Genomic DNA, 17,354 nt, shown 5'->3' with positions numbered 1-17,354 from the left:
GTTGGGGAGGGGAAGTTTCACAAGGCAAAAGGGGGACAGGTTGCTGAGGGGGAAGGAGAAGTGAAGGGGACATTGTGTTTATAAACAAGAATGTCAGGGCGGGAGGAATAGGGAACATTGTGGGGGGTGAGGGGCCTGTGCCACAGCTCTGGCCGAAGATGCGTCACTATGGGGTGGGGAGGGAGGGCAAAAGGCCTGGTTGCTTCCTTCTTTCATCTTCTGGATCTGGAAGGGGAAAGGGAAGGATGAGACTTTCTCATCTTAGTGGGGGTGGGGGTGGAGCGGGACCCGAGAAGAACAGTCCCTCCCAGCTCCCTGCACACTCACCTGGAGGGCCCCCCCCCCGCAACCCCCGCACTCACCTGTGTCCCCAGCCCCCCTCCTCCCAACCACTGCAGCCCCAGCGGCAGACAGCTCAGCCCCCAGCCAGCGCAACGCAGCGCAGCCCAGCAGACAGTGGTACCCGACACCCGGCCCCACTAGGAAGCGCGGCGGCGGCGGTGGCGGCGGCAGTGGCTCCAGGTGGAGCTGCGAGGATAAGTGACCTCGGCGCCACCTGAAGGGAGAGGGGCGGGCAAGGGGCACAGCAGCTGGGGCGAGGGCAGGAAGAGGGGTGATACCTGTGACACGGTTCAAAGAGATGGAGGAGGGGGAAACGGGTTATCCTATGGCCAGAGAGGACAGAGAGACACCGTTATCCAGGGAGGGAGGCAGGCACAGGGGCCAAGAGGGCTGGGGAGGTTGTGAGGGTGCCTAGGAGACCATGTCTGCATGGGGCTCAGAGGGGCGAGCCGCGGGAAAGGAGGGAAGGGGCTGGGTGGGCCGCTTGACGAAGGGCACGGGCTGGCGGACCCCAGGAACTCACCCACCTGAAAAGGAAGGAGAGGGGGGCAGGCGCCCTCGCAGCGCGGAGGGAGGGGCTGTGCTGGGGCTTGGGGGGGCGGATGAGGCTCGGAGGCGGGGAGCCTCTTACCCTCCAGGTAGTTCCGAGCAACGAACTTGAGGATTTCGTCGAGCCCAATGACTGGTAACGAGATCTTGAGGACCATGAGCCAGTGGTACAGGTCCAGGGCCTGGAGCTTGAAGATCATCTTGGGGGGAGGCGGGACGGGCAGTGAGAAGGAGCCCGCAGAGCTGCCACTGCCCCAGCCTGACTATCCCTCCCTCTGCATCCCTGAAGAGGCCCCCGTGGGTGAGGGGGCAGGTGGCCCCTGGCCAGAAGAAGGCTCACCGGCAGAGGGTCCACGTAGAGGATGAGGAAGTGGAGGGACATGGAGAGGCAGATGGAGCCCACCAGCCAGATGTTCACCCAGGGTGGCATCCGCACGAGGGACTGATTCTCAGACAGGCTGCAAGCGGGCGGCGGGCAGAGCCAGGGTGGGGGGCGCACAGGGGAGAGAAGTGATGAGCAGGAGGGCCGGAGGACAAAGGCGGTGGCCTCCAGACAGGCAGGGGGAGGGGGTGGGGGCCCACCTGTTGAGAGCGTTGCACATCTCGATGGTGACCAGCACAGACAAGGCCATTGTCATGGGCTCGGGGGCCTCGAAGACCTCACAGTCCACACCCTCGAAGTCAGGGTTGTGCTCCGAGCACTTCATGAAGTGAGTCTGCCGAGGGCGAGGGGAGAAGCTGGGATCCCCCAGAAGCCTCCACACCACCCTCCTTCACTGCCCCTCCTCCCGCCTCGGTCCTGCCCTACCAGCTGGTTGTAGGTGACGTGAGGCCCATCCTCAGCATACAGGAACCACCAGGCTGCTGCTCCCACGGTGGCTGCACCCACATAGCCTGTGGTGGAGAGATGGGAGTTGGGGGGTGGGGCGTCAGGGCTGGGAAGATAGGAGGGCTTGAGAGGGCCTGGTGGCCATGAACAGTGGTGCAGGCAGAGGGCCCACCAGCCAGGGTGGCTGCCGTGGGGAAGCCGAGGGTGGGGAAGAAGCTTGACGTTCCGTCTTGCTCACCCCCAATGGCCATGTAGCGGAAGAAGAGCCAGCCACTGATGAGGGGCTCCTTGGGGGTCCGGGGGGGTCGGTCCATGATGTCCAGGTCTGGGGGGTTGAAGCCCAGGGCTGTGGCTGGGAGCCCGTCAGTCACCAGGTTCACCCACAGCAGCTGCACAGGGATCAGGGCCTCAGGCAGCCCCAGGGCGGCTGTCAGGAAGATGCTGCCAGAAGCAGGCGGTCACAGGTCTGTCCTGCCTCCCAGGCCTGTGGTCGCCCTGTCTCCCACACCAGCCACAGGTTCCCCGCTGATAGCCCTTCCCGCTGCTCACCAGACCACCTCGCCCACGTTGGAGGAGATGAGGTAGCGGATAAACTGCTTCATGTTGTTGTAGATGGCGCGGCCCTCCTCCACGGCAGCCACAATGGTGGAGAAGTTGTCGTCGGCCAGCACCATCTCAGAGGCCGTCTTGGCCACGGCAGTGCCAGATCCCATGGCAATGCCGATCTCCGCCTTCTTCAGCGCAGGGGCGTCATTGACGCCATCACCTGTCTGCAGGGAGAGAGAGAAGGTGGGAGCCGGCCCCTTCCTTGTACTCTCCTGACACTTCCATCTGGGTCCGAATTCCTCCCCTCTGCACATCTCAGCAGGGGGCCCACTCAGCCATGTCCTCCCTGGGCCCCTAGCTTCCCAAGACCGACATCTCAACAGATACCGAGCAGATCCCATGTGCCCTGGTCCCCGCACCATCGCCGTGATCTCATCGTAGGACTGCAGATACTCCACGATCTTCGACTTGTGGGAGGGCTCCACACGAGCGAAGCAGCAGGCGCGTCGGCAGGCCTCCCGCTGCTCGGCCAGGGGCAGGTCATCGAACTCCCGGCCAGTGTAGGCCCGGTCGGCCACATCCTCGTTCTCCCCGAAGATGCCAATCCGTCGGCAGATGGCAATGGCCGTGCCCTTGTTGTCCCCAGTGATCATGATTACTCGGATTCCGGCATCTCGGCATAGTTGGATGGAGCCCATGACCTCCTTGCGGGGCGGGTCCAGCATGCCCACTACGCCAATGAATGTCAAGTCCGTCTAGCGAGACAGAGCAGAGTGACGGGCTCAGGGGAGGAGGCTTGGCGGGGGTGGGAGGGAGAGCTGTGTCTACGCCTGGTGCTCAAACTTCAGCCAGGCCTCTAAGCTCAGGGGCAGGAAACATTCCTTGTTCCCATGAGGGGCTGCCATCGTAGGTGGCAGATCCTGTCTTTCATAGAAAGAACTCGACCTGGAAGTGAGGGAACTGCTTTCTGCTTTCAGCTGGGCCACTTGCTTGGTCTCCAGCTTTGAGTGTTATCTGCCAGGCCACACTGTTCTCTCTGTAAAATGGAGTGGACTTCTGTGCTACTCAGAGAAGGTCCGCTACAAGATAAAGAGCCGGTGCCAGGATACAGGTCGATGCACCTCTTAAGGAAACCTCACTGTGGGACTTCCCTGGCACTCCAGTGGCTAAGACTTTGCCTTCCAATGCAGGGGGTGCGGGTTTGATCCCTGGTCAGGGAGCTAAATCCCACATGCCTCGGGGCCCAAAAAATCCCAAAACATAAAACAGAAGTAATTTCATAACAAATTCAATAAAGACCCAAAAAAAACCCACAAAACCTCACTGTGGAAACACGTCAGCTGAACCCAAGTGTGCTCAGTGACCCAGCTGGCTTCTGTTCTGGAACAAGTGCCTCACCCTCATATCAGATGAGTCCATGGACCACAGGCCAAGCGGCCTGGACTGGAAGACTCCTAAGATTCTTTCAAACTCTGACGTCCTGTGACTCCAGGCCCCGTGACGAGGTAGGACATGAAGGGTGGCAGAGGAGGGTGAGGCAGGTGACTCACCTCGTACTCCATGAACTTGGTAGAGTCATCCAGGACCATCTCCTCTCGCTTGGGGGGGGTGTCCCGGGTGGCCAGCGCCAGGCAGCGCAGGGTGTCCCGGCCAGTACCCCACTCCTTGATCACCGACAAAATCTTCTCCTTCACCGGCCCTGTCATGGGCACCCGGGTGGTGCCAACTCGCACGTAGTTACAGCGATCGATGACCCCCTCGGGGGCACCCTAGTGGAGCAGAACAACACTCAGAAACGGCTGTTCTTTCCAGCACATGGTGAGCGGCACGGGCGAAGAGAAGGGCTCAGGATTAGGAAGAAGGGGGGCCAAGGCACACTCGGAAATTCCTGACCTTGACAAACATCTTATTGCCCACAGCAGCCCGGGATTTCGCTGGAGAGCAATAGACAGACATGGACTTTCGGTCCCGGGAGAACTCCAGGGTGAATTCCTTCTTCATTAGCTGGCGGATTACCTGGGAGAGAGGAGACAGGGAGGGAGAGGCCAGACTTGAGACGGACGGGGAAAGAGTGATGATGCTGTGCTAGAAGGGTCCCAGACCCCTAAAAGCATAGCCAGAAAAGATCTGGAGGTCAGAGCAGACCGCAAGCTGAGTCTGAGATAAAGCTGAGTCTGCTACCTACAGCAGAAATGGAGAGAATTCCAAGGCTAGTGGTGCTACAGTCTTATTGTCCAACTGAAAGCACAATAGAAACAAGATGACGTAGTGCAGCACTGTCCGTAGAGCCTTCCAGAATGAGGAGTATGTTTAATAATCGAGGTGGTCGAATGCAGTGCAACTGAACAGTGGCTACTGAGTCCAGGATATGTGGTTAGTGCAACTAAAGAACTGAGTTTTTACTTTATTTAATATTTTAAATGTAAGCAACCACATGTATGGGTCTGTGTGTTGTTAGACAGTGGTGAGCTGGTGCCTGGCATGCAGTACTAAGCACCTCATAAAATCAATGTGCCAAATGCAGTCTGAAAGTTTCTCCACAAAACAATAATAGCAACAGTAAATAAGACTAAAAATATGTTGATGTTCATATTATCATTTGTAAATTTTTTTAAATGATTGAAGCCACTTAGGTGGCTTTCAATATTTTTGTTATATTAAAACACCAATAAGCATCTTGCCTTTACCAAAAACAAAAAAAAAGAATGGGCAGTGTGGGAAATATAAGACAACACTGAGGAAATCAATATAGACATTCAGTAAATATTAACAGTGGGAACTTAGAGTAATAATCTCAGATTTTGACTTGTGTATCAGGGAAGCAGAACATATGAGGTGGTCATATTTCTCAAATCCTAAATCAGGTCTTGAACGTGTTAGTCACTCAGTCGTGTCTGACTCTGCGGCCCCATGGACTGTAGCCCGCCCCCATGACTGTAGCCCACCAGGCTCCTCTGTTCATGGAATTCTCCAGGGCAGAATACTGGAGTGGGTACCCATTCCCTTCTCCAGGGGATCTTTACGACCCAGGAATTGAACCCGGGGTCTCCCACACTGCAGGCAGACTCTTTACCATCTGAGCCACAAGGAAGCCGCAAATCAAGTCTTGAGATCTGATTTAAAAAATGAGTGTGTTCCTAGAGGCAGTTGGTAGCAGTTGACATTGGGCTGTCCCAGGATGGGTCACTCATGGTTTCTGGGACCCGCTCAGTCCCTTTCCACTAGGAACATGGTGGAGAAGGTGACTGTCCATGCATCCAGGGATGCTCCAACTGGGCACCAGAAGAGCGGTGTAAGTGAGGGTCAGGAGGCCCCACCCAAAGTCAGCCTCGCCAAGGAAAGCTGCGGTCAGGCCGGCTGCTTGTTCGGGCTGGCTCCCAGCACAAGGTCCTGCGGGGCCCCATCTCCTGAGGTTCCTTAGGTCCTGGCCTGTACAGGGTGGAGACAACTGGGAGGGAGCGCCCAGACTCACCGAGTTGCAGGCGTTGGCCCTCTCTACCTTCGAGAGGTTTCTCACTTCAGTGTTGAATACATTCATCTTCTCCACCAGGGTGGTGAGGGCTGTCTCAGTGGCCTCTCCCACCTTCTCATAAACACCTTTGGTCTGAGAGGGCAGAGAAGGAAGAGGAAGTAGGTGCCCTGGGCTCCTGGCCCCTTGCTCCCACCTTCCACCTAGAACGGGAAGGGAGCAAACTAGTCTCTTCCCCTTACACCCAGGAGAGGCTTGGTACGAGGGACCCCCTCCCCCAGACCCCTTCTTTGCAGCCTGTCGGGGAGGCCTGGACGCAGCCAGCTCGAGGGGGAAGGAGGGGCCGCTTCAGGAGAGGAGAGGTTACCTCATTGAAGTCCAAGGAGGAGTCATTGCAGAGGGCACAGATGGTGGCCAGCTCCACCAGCCCGTCATACTGCCCTGAGCGGACTGGCTTATCATTCTTCAGGCTGGCGGCGGGGCAGGGAGGAAGGAAGGGGAAGAGACAGGTAGAGAAGACGGGGAATGAGATGCAGAGAGAGCATGGGGAAAGCAGCGAGGGACGGGGGAGGTGGCACCAACGTGGTGATGCGCGGCGGTGGGAGAGAGAACGAGGCCAGGGAAGAACAGGAGAGAAACAGGAAGACAAAACTAGAGGGAGGGCCCCGGGGGAGAGAGGAGGTGTGTGTGTGTCTGTGTGCTTGTGTGTGTGGTGGGGAAGGGGCACAGGGAAACGGAAGACGACCTTTGGGGGGACTTACACCTCTCCTTCAGGAGCGTAAGTGGAGCCAGTGATAGAGAACTCGTTCAGCAGGCAGAGGTCCCCATCTATCCTGTCGATGATGAACATCTGCAGAGAAGGGGGTGCGCACACATGGCTAACTCTCCTTGTGTCCAAAGGCAGTCTGCACCGAGGTGAGGGCCGGGCCACGAGTATCCCTGTCCGGCCAGCTGCACACACTTACCCAACTTCCCCTCACCATCCCCCCACTCATTCTTCCTTTTTCCTTCCTGCATCCTCCCCTTTCCCACCACTCCCTTGCAAATCATTTTTCTTATTCTGTGTCCATGGCCTTATAAGTTACGGGACTTCCCTGGTGGTCCAGTGGTTAGGACTCCACACTCGCAATGCAGGGGCCTGGACTGGCTCCCTGGTCAGGGAACTAGATCCCATGTGCTGCCACTGACAGCCCACATGCTGCAGTGAAGATCAAAGGTCCCAGGTGCCATGACTAAGACCCCACGCAGACAAATAAATAAAATGAATATATACATATATTTTAAATTATTGCACGGCTTTCCTCGTGGCTCAGTGGTAAAGAAGCCGCCTGCTAATGCAGGAGACACAGGTTCGATCCCTGATCCAGGAAGATCCCACATGCTACGGAGCAACCAAGCCCGTGTGCCACTACTGTCGAGCTGTGTTCTAGAGCCTGGGAGCCATAGCTGCTGAGCCCACATGCCATGGAGCCCAAGCTCAGCAACAAGAGAAGCCACCACAAGGAGAAGCCTGCACACTGCAATGAGTGAGTAGACCCTGCTCACCACAACAAGGGAAAAGTTCGCACAACTAGAGACCCAGCACAGCCAATAAATAAATAAAATTATTATTTTTTTAAGGTTATTGCCGGTCACACTGAAGGTCCCTCCAGATCAATTGGTAAAATAAGAGGTGCATCACAAGATGTTCTGGGGACTGCGGCCACTGGTCCACGTGTCAGCACGTGACCCATCTACAGCTCCAGCCTCTTGCAGCGAGATCTTCCAGTTTTGCAGGAAGAACTAGAAACTCAGGTTATTTTTCTATGAAATCTCTTAACTTTTCAAATGGGGGCAATGAGTTCATTTTTATGAAACATGACAGGAGCCCAGTGGCCTGGCTTTGATGCCTGTGCTTTGGAGGGAATGTAGGTCACGCAGCACAGAGGTGAGAAGCCCACCCTGCACCAGAGCAAGTGTGGAAGGGATGGGGCTTAAGACACATTCCAAGATAAAATGGTTCTGCGGCCAGCAAAGTCTGGGAAAATCTGGGTTAAATAGAGGGAAATCCACCCTCTCTACAGTCGGCCTTCTCCGAGGCTTTCAAATCCCAGCAGGCCTATGGTACAGCCTTTCTGTGCCTGGTCTGAGAGGCCTTGATTCTTAGGACAGTAATTTCTATTTCACAGACATGCTAGTCTAGAGAATTGTGTTTAGGTCAGGGGTTCTTTGCCTCGGGTCCATGGATGACCCCACAGACCAAGGGATTTGTGAATTTTGATGGCAAAACAAAACTAACATCTTTTTCAGATATACCTATGGCTGATTCATGTTAATGTTTGGCAGAAACCAACACAATACTGTAAAGCAATTATCCTTCAATTAAAAATGAATAAAAAATTTAAAATTACATTCCATTTTTTCTCTGATATTTAGCATTTCCGTCCAGTTATGAATGTGGGCAATGTACCACGTTAGCATTAGCAAAACCTGTGACTTGGCTACCAATAAAATCATAAACACTCTCCTATCACGTTGCATTGTTTCAGGGCTCTCAAAATAGCATTTATACTCATCCCTGCCTCAGCGTTACGGCACTTATGAGAACTACTGCTGGACTTGCTACTTAATACATTATTAAAGGAGCATATGTGTTATCAAATCACGATTTAAAATATTTTGATTGCTGTATTTCAATCAGTGGTTTCCTCTGTAATCCAGTGCATTTTATTTCTGTTTTTGCCTGCGCTGCCTGGCTTGACAGGATCTTAGTTGCCCGACCAGGGATGGAAGCTGGGCCATGGCAGTGAAAGCATCAAGTCCTAACCATCGGACCGGCAGGAATTCCCAATCCAGTGTATTTTTAAAACAGGATCTTGTGTGTTTTATTTTATACACTGAAAATATTAAATGTAGAGGTCCAGATGGCCAAAGGGTCCAAGGCCCAAGATCAAGGGCCCTGGTTTAGGAAATGCCATTTGGGATTCATGTGACCAGGTTCCTCCTGCCCCGTCACACAGGACCACTCTGGAGGGTAGTCTGGTGCACAGGCAGGTACTCCAGGCCAGACAGACTTGGGTCTGAAACTCAATTCTGCTCCTTATTAACTGTGCATGGAATTTCCCAGAGCCTCAGTTTCCTCCTCTGGAAAACTAGGTAACAAAACCTTCCCCTGCTGGGGCAGCTGTGGGGGATTAGAGATAACACACGGCAGTGTCTGGCACATGGATGGGGGCCAAGAGAGCTGTCTGCCCAGGACACATGGGCTACTCTGCTCCCTCTCATAGCTGGCAGGATGGCGCCCTGTGCCCTCTGAGCATTTCTCAGGCCCGTGATGAAGGAGTCACCCCACCATTTCACCTGCCATCTGAGTGGAAGTTGCCACCCTGCCCTGACCTTGCAGACAGACATCTGGTTGGTGGTGAGGGTGCCCGTCTTGTCGGAACAGATGACAGAGGTGCAGCCCAGAGTCTCCACGGAGGGCAGGCTCCTCACGATCGCGTTCTTCTTTGCCATCCGGCGGGTGCCCAAGGCCAGGCAGGTGGTGATGACTGCAGGAAGGCCTGTGGGGTAAAAGAGGGGGTGAGGGAACTAAACTGGGGGACAGAGGGAGACCCGTGTGTGTGTGTGCGTGTGCATGCGTGCGCACGCGTGTGTGCATGCACGCGTGCTCAGTCGTATACAACTCTTTGGGACCCTGTGGACCGTGAAGCCCACCAGGCCTCTCTGTCCATGCAATTTCCCAGGCAAGAATATTGGAGCAGGTTGCCATTTCTTTCTCCAGGGGGATCTTCCTGACCCAGAGATTGAACCCACGTCTCATCACGTCTCCTCCACTGGCAGAGAGATTCTTTTAACAGCTGTGCCACCTGGCTGAAGAGCAGCCCCCAAAGATATCGGGTCCTAATCCTTGGGACTGGTAAATGTTATCTTATTCGGATAAAAGGTCTTTGCAGATGAGAGGAGCAAACGGGAGGAGACAGAGAGGTCGCCCTACCCTCGGGGATGGCAGCTACAGCCAGGGCCACGGCGATCTTAAAGTAGTAGATGGCACCACGGATCCAGGAGCCCCCATGTACGGGGTCGTTGAAGTGGCCGATGTTGATGAGCCAGACGGCCACGCAGATGAGGGAGATGACCTTGGAGAGCTGCTCCCCAAACTCATCCAGCTTTTGCTGCAGAGGGGTCTTGTCCTGCTCTGTGGCGGCCATTTGGTCACGGATCTTCCCAATCTCAGTGCTGACACCTGTGGTGGCCACAATGCCGATGGCCTTGCCGGCTGCGATGTTGGTGCCCTGGGAAGGGAAAAAAGAGGCAGGGAGTCGGACAACGCCCCTCGTGCTGCAGCACACCCCCCGCCCCCAGCTGTGGGCCTCATCTCCTCCCTTGCCGTCACATCTCTCCCAGACCAAGGCCCCCTGGCTGGAGCACAGGACAGCTGGCCCTGAAGGGCTCACCGAGAAAAGCATGTTCTTCTTATCCTGGTTGACAGCTCGGGGGTCGGGAACAGGTTCTGTGTGCTTGATGACAGAGACAGACTCGCCTGCGGAGAAGGGCCGGAGGGGTTTTCAGATGATGTCATGTCCTTCTCTCAGACTTCCCACCCCTAACTCTCTCTCTTCTCAGCCTAGGAAGGACCAAGCAACAATCCTGGAGGAAGTCTGGACTCTGAAAAGAAGCCCCTGGAGGCAGATGGGAAACTCATTGTCCTTAGAGAAAAAAGGCCTTGACCCCAATCCCTGCCTGACTACTCACGAGCTGCATGGCTTTGGATGACTTAACCTCGGTTTGCTCTTCTGTGAAATGGGGACAATGACGTGTACGTTTCAGAACACAGTCTTGGTGAAAATCAAATAAGCGGATGTACGTGGAAGTGCGCTCTCAATTGGAGAGCACTTTCGTGGAAGGGAGAGGCCCCCACCCTGGGGACCTTTTCTCCCTCACCAGAAGGGCAGGAGCTCAGGCAATCACCCTGAGCCAGCCCAGCTGGCCTCCTTGAACCACAGAGCAAGCTCACTGGCTCTCTCCTCTCTCTCCCAGGGCAGAAATGGAAGCAGCTGAGGTTTTAAGTGGATCTGAACCCTGTATCTGATCCTAGAACCTATGCTTCCTCACTTGGGGGCTTTTGAAAAGGCAGGATGGTTTTCTGGGTGACCGTGCCCACATATCTGTGTGGAAGGGGTGAGTTATCGGCCATCTGGAGATGGGCACAAACATCCCACTGTCTCCTGTGACCCCATGTTCCAGGCTCAGGCTGTGAGCAGAGCTGACCAGGGCAAACATCGCTGCCACGATGGGGCCAGGACAGGGTCCCTACGGCCAGGGGTCACTTTTCTCTGTCCTCTCAGTTCCTCCCGCATCAAATCCTCCTGTGATGCAAACCACCCGCCCCCAGCCCCCTGGCCAGTAGACCTGTCAGGATGGACTGGTCGACCCGGAGGGTGGTGGACTTGATGGTGAGGATGCGGATATCTGCCGGGACCTTGTCCCCCACTGTGGAGAGAGAAGAGGGGCATGAAGTCAGCAGAGAAGGGAGAAAACCCCATCTTCGTCTGAAGACCTCACCTCCTCCTTCAGGTCTCAGGGGGTCGCCTGGACTATGCTCCTATCATCCTAGCAAGGATATCCCTCTAACCCTCGCTCCCACTGTCTCCCTGCCAAATGTTCCTCTCCCTATTAGGCGACCACACGGACTGTAGCGCACCAGGCTCTGCTGTCCATGGGGATTCTCTAGGCAAGAATACTAGAGTGGATTGCCATGCCCTCCTCCAGAGAGTCTTCCTGACTCGGGGATCAAAGCCACGACTCTTGAGTCTCCTGCATTGGCAGGCAGGTCCCTTACCACTGAGTCACCAGGGAAGCTCTCAAAGTGAGGATAGGAGACAGCAGAACAGAGAGGGAAACGAGAGGGAGAAAGGCGAGGAGGGACAGGCATGAGAAGAACTAGAGTAAACAGGATGAGTCAGGGACTTCCCTGGCAGCTCATGGTTAAGACTCCATGCTTCTGATGCAGGGGTTGCGGGCTCAATCCCTGGTTGGGAAACTAAGACCCCCACATACCACAAGAGGCAGCCCCGACCCCCCAAAACTAGGGTAAGTCAGATAGACATGTATCCATGGACGAGAACAAAGTGGAACAGCTGGAGAAGGTAGCAAGAAACAGGAAAAAAAAAATTGGGAATTGAGAAAATCAGTGTCAACCCAGACAAAAGGAGGAGTAAGAAGACAGGAGAGGGAAGTGTGAGAAGCGAAGATACAGGAGGACAGGGGGCAGCGGTGGAAGCAGAGGGTGCAGGCCCGCCAGGCCCACATAGAGGGGATGGATGCACATCAGAAGCCTGTTGGGCCATGGTCTGAGCATCAAGGGAAGGCAGGAAGCCAGCGTGAGTGAGCTGGGGAGATGGGCTGGGGAGAAGGGGCATCTGCAGGGAACAAGGCAGTGGTGGTGGCTTCAGCAGGGTGGGGGGGCAGGGGGGAGCCATAGACAGCAGATAGCTGAGAAAAGTGGGGGGAGGCCAAGGGATGGGCACAGAAAGAGGGGGTCAGCCTAAGAAACCACCTGAGAGACATGGCGGATGCCCCACCAGACTTGGAGACCTCTCCAAGGAAGAGAACCGCCCCCTAGCCTCATCCTGCCTGGTCCCAAGGCTGGTCCCGGGGATGGGGTTTGACTGCTCTCCTTTCCCTGCTCCCAAGGTTCCTCCTCCCGTGCCAGAGGAAGCTGACGGAGAAGGGAGGAGGTCAGCATGGAGTTGGGCGGGACACCCTGTCACCCAAGCCAAAGGGATATTTATAGACATTCATGGCGCTGACTCCAAAGTGTCACGGTGGCAGATGGGCCCTGGGATGCAGCACTGGGGTCTTCAGCCCACCCGCCCTCCCTTTCTCCAAGCTTCCCAGGGTAGAGACTTGGGTGTCTGGTGGAGGGAAGCAGGACCTAGAAAGACACGGCTCCCTATGCCAGGGGCCTGGAGACGTGGGAAGGCTGGTGTGGGGCAAATATAAAAACCGCTGAAGGGGGCAGAATCCCAGTAATCTTAGCCTCCTGGCCCCCACCCCTCCCTGGTCAGGCATTAAGTGTCCCTCGCCGGAGAGGCGGGGCCCTCCTTGAGCTCCCCTCCTCCAGGTCCCGTGCTCTCTGCTGGGGCCTGAGTTTCCCTTACATGGTCGGGGGCTCGAGCCTCTGGCCCCCCCTTCCCTTCTACTGTCGCTCCTTCCCCTTTGAGAGGCCTCAAGGGCACTGAGAGGTCAAGATTTAAAGCTGACCAAGCTTGGGGGTGGGTGGAAGGAGAGGGAAGCCAGGCCTCAGGAGGGGGTGGAGACGGGGCCCTTGGCAGGGACTGGGTTCCACCTGTCGCTCGCAAGGGCTGGCTGAGAGGAGGGGGAACAAGGGGTCTGCCTGCAGCTTCGGGGACAGGACTGGCTGTTCCTGCTCAGACTCTGGTGGAGAGGATGTGCCGTGGCCACAGTGCCCTGGAGTGACCCCCGAGGAGTCTGAGAAGGAGAAGCCAAGACTACCAGACACCATCCTGGCTACCTCTTAGACACGGGATCGGGGCTGAGCGGCCCCCACCCCCACCCTACCCCCAACATCTTCTTGGCCTCAAAACCCATCCTGGACCACTCGTTCCCATCACTCACCAGCCACCTCCACGATGTCTCCGGGAACAATGTCCCGAGCCTTGATCCTCTGTACTGACTTGCGGTCAGCCCGGTAGACCTTCCCCATCTCGGGTTCATATTCCTTCAGAGCCTCGATGGCATTCTCTGCATTCTTCTCCTGGGGGGAATAGGGTTGAGGAGAGGAGGGTCAGCAGAGAAAAGAAGGTGGTGGAGTGAGAAGGGACTGGTCAAGGAGGATGGGGTGGGGTAGAGATGGAGGAGCAGGGGCCAGAGTCGTGGGGGAAGTTGCGGCATCACAGAGAAGGAGGCAGGTTATGTGGTCCTGGCTCCTGGCCTACAGCAGCGGACAAACTTCACATGATGAGTGAGGATACCATCACTCATAGCTGAGAATAGGTAAGGGGGTTTAGGGGCTTTCCTGGTGGCTCAGACAGTAAAGAATCTGCCTGCAATGTGGATTTGATCCCTGGTTGGGAAGATCCCCTGGAGAAGGGAATGGCTACCCACTCTGGTATTCTTGCCTGGAGAATTCCATGGACAGAGGAGCCTGGCAGACTACAGTCCATAGGGTCGCAAAGAGTTGGACAACTCTTTGCAACTCTAAGCAACTAACACTGCTACTACTACTACAGGGGTTTTGGGAAGAGAAAGAAGGAGAATCAAAGAAAATCAGGAAGCAGGGGATAGGAAAAGCAGAGGGAGGTAGAAAGCAAGAGGAAGAAGGATATCAAATGAGCATTTACTGAAATCCTCCTACATGCCAGACACAGGGCTGGGTACTTTCACACTCATCATCTTGTTAAATTTCACCACAACTCAAGGGACAGGATTATGAGTCCCATTTTATGTATGAGGAAACTGAGACTCAGAGAGATGAAGGCACCTGCCCAGGGTTGAACAACCAGCAAGTGAAAGTGGGAATACCAAGTCTCCTGGACTGGGCAAAAGGACCAGATACTAGGCAAGCCCAGGGTAAGTGATGGAGGAGGAGACAGGGAGGGAGGCTGGCCTCAGGTCCAGTGTCAGGTTGTGAAAGAATGGGGTGGGGTGGGGTCAAAGCTAACCTGCCAAACCCCCACGATGGCATTGGCAATGAGGATCAAGAGGATGACAAAGGGTTCAACAAAGGCGGTGACAGTCTCTTCGCCTTCCTCAAACCAGGCCAGCACCTGGGGAGCAAGGGAAGGAGATCAACAGATAATAAAGCCCCTCAGGTGGTTAAAGGGAGCAGACAGAGATGAGAACACGTGCAGGAACAAGTGGGCGGGGCATCACGGAGGCACTGCAGCCCCACATCCCTTTAAGTGCCTACACGGTCCACTCCTTTAACTCACACAAGCGCAGCCACTGCTGTTATTCAGCGAGAACAGGCGGGCACAGACATGCACAGCTCGGGGATTAGCTGGGAATGCTTTCAGGTTTCCCTGACCAAGTTGCTGGCTTGTAAACGAAGCTCAGGGGACACCCAGGCCAACTACCCTCAAGCCACATCCATCCCTCGGGAGCCAAAACCCGACAGAAAAAACCCTGTGGTCCTCGCAGGCGCCCTGCCCACCCACAGCCCTCCCCCACAGCCTGAGGCAGGGAAGCTCCAATTTCATGAGGGAGCAGGAGGAGGGGATAGTGTTACGGGGCCTTCTGTACACACCCCACCCCAGCTGTTGCCACTGCCAGGCAACAGCCACAGGCAAATGTCAAGGAGCAAATCTGAGAAGGGAGAAGTGGGGTTCTGCCAGCTAGTACTCAAAGGCCCGCGGGGCCTCTACTACAGAGACCAGGGGACAAGGAGACGCTTTTGCCTCCAGAGTCCTGTCTTCCAGGAGGACTACGATGTTAAGAAAGGAAGTCCAAAATGCAGGCGGGACTGCTAGGCTGGTAGGTGCGCAGGGGAGCTCCAGGGCAGGAGCCGAGGCAGGCCCTTTGGAGGCGGGTGGGGGTAGCCCTGAGGTTGAGGAGGAAGGGGAGGGTCAGGTCAAGTGGACGAGGAAGGGGGTCCCTGGAGTTCCAGCCCTGATAGGGGGAGCTGGGAGGTGAGGCCCAGGGACAGGTGAGGGGTCTGCGCCTTTGAGCGCCTTTGGAGTTCCCCTCCCACCAGCAGCTCTTTCCCGCCTCTAGGAGGGAGTTTCTGTCTCGACCAATCAGCGTCAGGAGGGAGGGGCAGGAGCTCCGGGACGCTCGGGGATTGGCGGAGCCGTGTGTGAGCCCCGGGGCATGCTGGGAGCCGTGGTGGCCTGGGAACAGCAGTAGCATCTGAGCCCCGGAGCCCGGCGCTGGGGGGGTAACCCGAGCCCTCGGAGCCCTTGAAGCTCCGGGGGCGGCTTAGCTTCAATGTTTTGGCTGAGAACATCCTTAAAGCTTAAAATAAAACCTGCCTGCGGGGTGTGGGGGAGGACAGAGGAGTATGCAAGTCAGCGTCATCCCTCTCCCTCAGTTCTAGTCTGTAGCACAGGATGCTGAGGGCTTGGACCAAAGGAGCCTCTGATTTGGGGCTGCCCACGAGCAGATTCTCCAGATCCCCCCAATCCACAGCTCAGGCCAGCCCCTAGATACACCCCCTGACCCCCCGCCCCGCCTCCCCCGCCGCACCACCGCGCAGCACACTTACAAAGGAAATGCAGGCGGCCAGGAGAAGGATCCGCACCAGGAGGTCTTCAAACTGCTCTAACACCAGCTCCCACAGGGACTTCCCTGAGGGCAGAGGCAAGGGGAGGGGAGGGAGGTGGGGCGTGGGGGGGGGGCGGTGTTAAGGTCTAACGGATGAATGCAGGGACTCCAGGTGCAGGCTGGAGTCCAGCCTGGAGCAGGAAAGGTCTAGGGTGATGGGCAGGCCATTTGGTACTGAGAAAAGGGCTGAGGGAGCTGGCCCGAAGTCCAGAAACAGGCTCCTCAAAGTGGTGGGCAGTTGTTCAAGGATTGGATGCCTCAAGGAGAACGTGCCTGGAAACTTCTGCCCCCAGCCAGACTCTAACCTTTGGGGAGGAACATCTGCCCCAGGAATTGGAAGGAGAGGACAGGGAGAAGGGAGTGGGGCCCAGAGGGAAGGAGGTGTCATTTGTGAGAGCTCAGGGCTTCCAGTAACTTACCCTCCTCAGCAGGGAGCTCTGCCCGGGGAAAAAGAAGAAAAGGACATTATTCATTTGGCATTCAGTCTAATGCCACCCACAACCAGGACTTTGTGACTAAGGTAAGAGAATCAGGCCACCAAAAAGCTGAGGTTCACCGAGGTTGTCCCAAAAAACTTGCCAAAACTCAGGGACTCAGGGATCCTGCTTTCTCAGTATCCTCCCCTCCCTTGCCCTCAAGTGACCAGGTCTTGCCTCTTCCCTAAGATACCCTGGAGGGAGAGGCTTTAGAGTGTGTGTGTCAGTGTGTGTAAGTGAGTCTCTTTGTGTGTGTGTCTGTGTGTGTATGTTGTAGGGATGTAGGAGGGTGTTACCAGCCTTTTCCTCCAGGGAACACTTACCATTATGGCCATATTTCTCCAGATGCCGCTTAACTTGGTCCGGGGTGAGGCCTGTAGTTTCGCTCACCCCAAAATAGGCCAAACATTCTTCTGTGGTCTTGGAGTGCGCAGCCTCCATGGTGCTCCCTTCCTGGGGGCCAGGGGGCGGTGTCTTCCTTCTGGGGGGGTTCTCACACGTCGGGGGCCTTCCTCAGTGTATCCACCTGCCTGTTTGTCTGGGTTTCTTCCTTTTTCTTTCCTTCCCCCCCCCAGGTTATTCTTCCCTTCACGAAGCTCTGACCCCCGTTCCACTTACAGCAGCCGGCCACCCCCCCAGCCCCCAGCTGGTCCTTATGAGGGAGTGGGGGGGGGCCAGGCTCCCCCCTCCCTCAGACCAGGGATTGGCTGGCTGGGACTCTAGCAGGAGGGGTCAGAAGAGAGAGATATTTCTGCTGACGAGGGGGAACAGTGGGGCTGCAGCCTGAGATGTCACTCATGAGGGAAGCTAAGGTGGCCCCAGCCCCAGGGAAGGGGGCAGGGAGAGACCTCAATTTCTGTCTTCTGCTGCTGAGCCC

At 56.1% G+C, this 17,354-nt stretch overlaps 1 protein-coding gene across 1 annotated transcript; it reads right to left on the bottom strand.

Annotated features, from left to right (window-relative positions):
* Positions 1 to 166: 166 nt before the first annotated feature.
* Positions 167 to 16,918, bottom strand: ATP2A1 (ATPase sarcoplasmic/endoplasmic reticulum Ca2+ transporting 1). The gene is made up of 22 exons (XM_068968385.1): positions 16,801 to 16,918; positions 16,421 to 16,438; positions 15,943 to 16,025; positions 14,402 to 14,506; positions 13,356 to 13,494; positions 11,127 to 11,207; positions 10,172 to 10,257; positions 9,712 to 10,009; positions 9,111 to 9,277; positions 6,497 to 6,585; positions 6,103 to 6,205; positions 5,739 to 5,870; positions 4,160 to 4,282; positions 3,817 to 4,035; positions 2,686 to 3,021; positions 2,270 to 2,490; positions 1,959 to 2,161; positions 1,700 to 1,785; positions 1,474 to 1,607; positions 1,232 to 1,349; positions 974 to 1,091; positions 167 to 225 (listed from the first exon to the last, which is right to left on the bottom strand). The coding sequence occupies exons 1-22, from the start codon at positions 16,916 to 16,918 to the stop codon at positions 167 to 169; spliced, it is 3,036 nt and encodes a 1,011-aa protein (XP_068824486.1).
* Between the last annotated feature and the right edge of the window lie 436 nt (positions 16,919 to 17,354).

The sequence above is a fragment of the Capricornis sumatraensis genome, chromosome 3 (genome assembly GCF_032405125.1).
Source record: "Capricornis sumatraensis isolate serow.1 chromosome 3, serow.2, whole genome shotgun sequence".
NCBI lineage: Eukaryota > Metazoa > Chordata > Mammalia > Artiodactyla > Bovidae > Capricornis > Capricornis sumatraensis.
The sequence above is the reverse complement of the archived record's forward strand: the minus strand, read 5'-3'. Positions and strand labels throughout refer to the sequence as shown.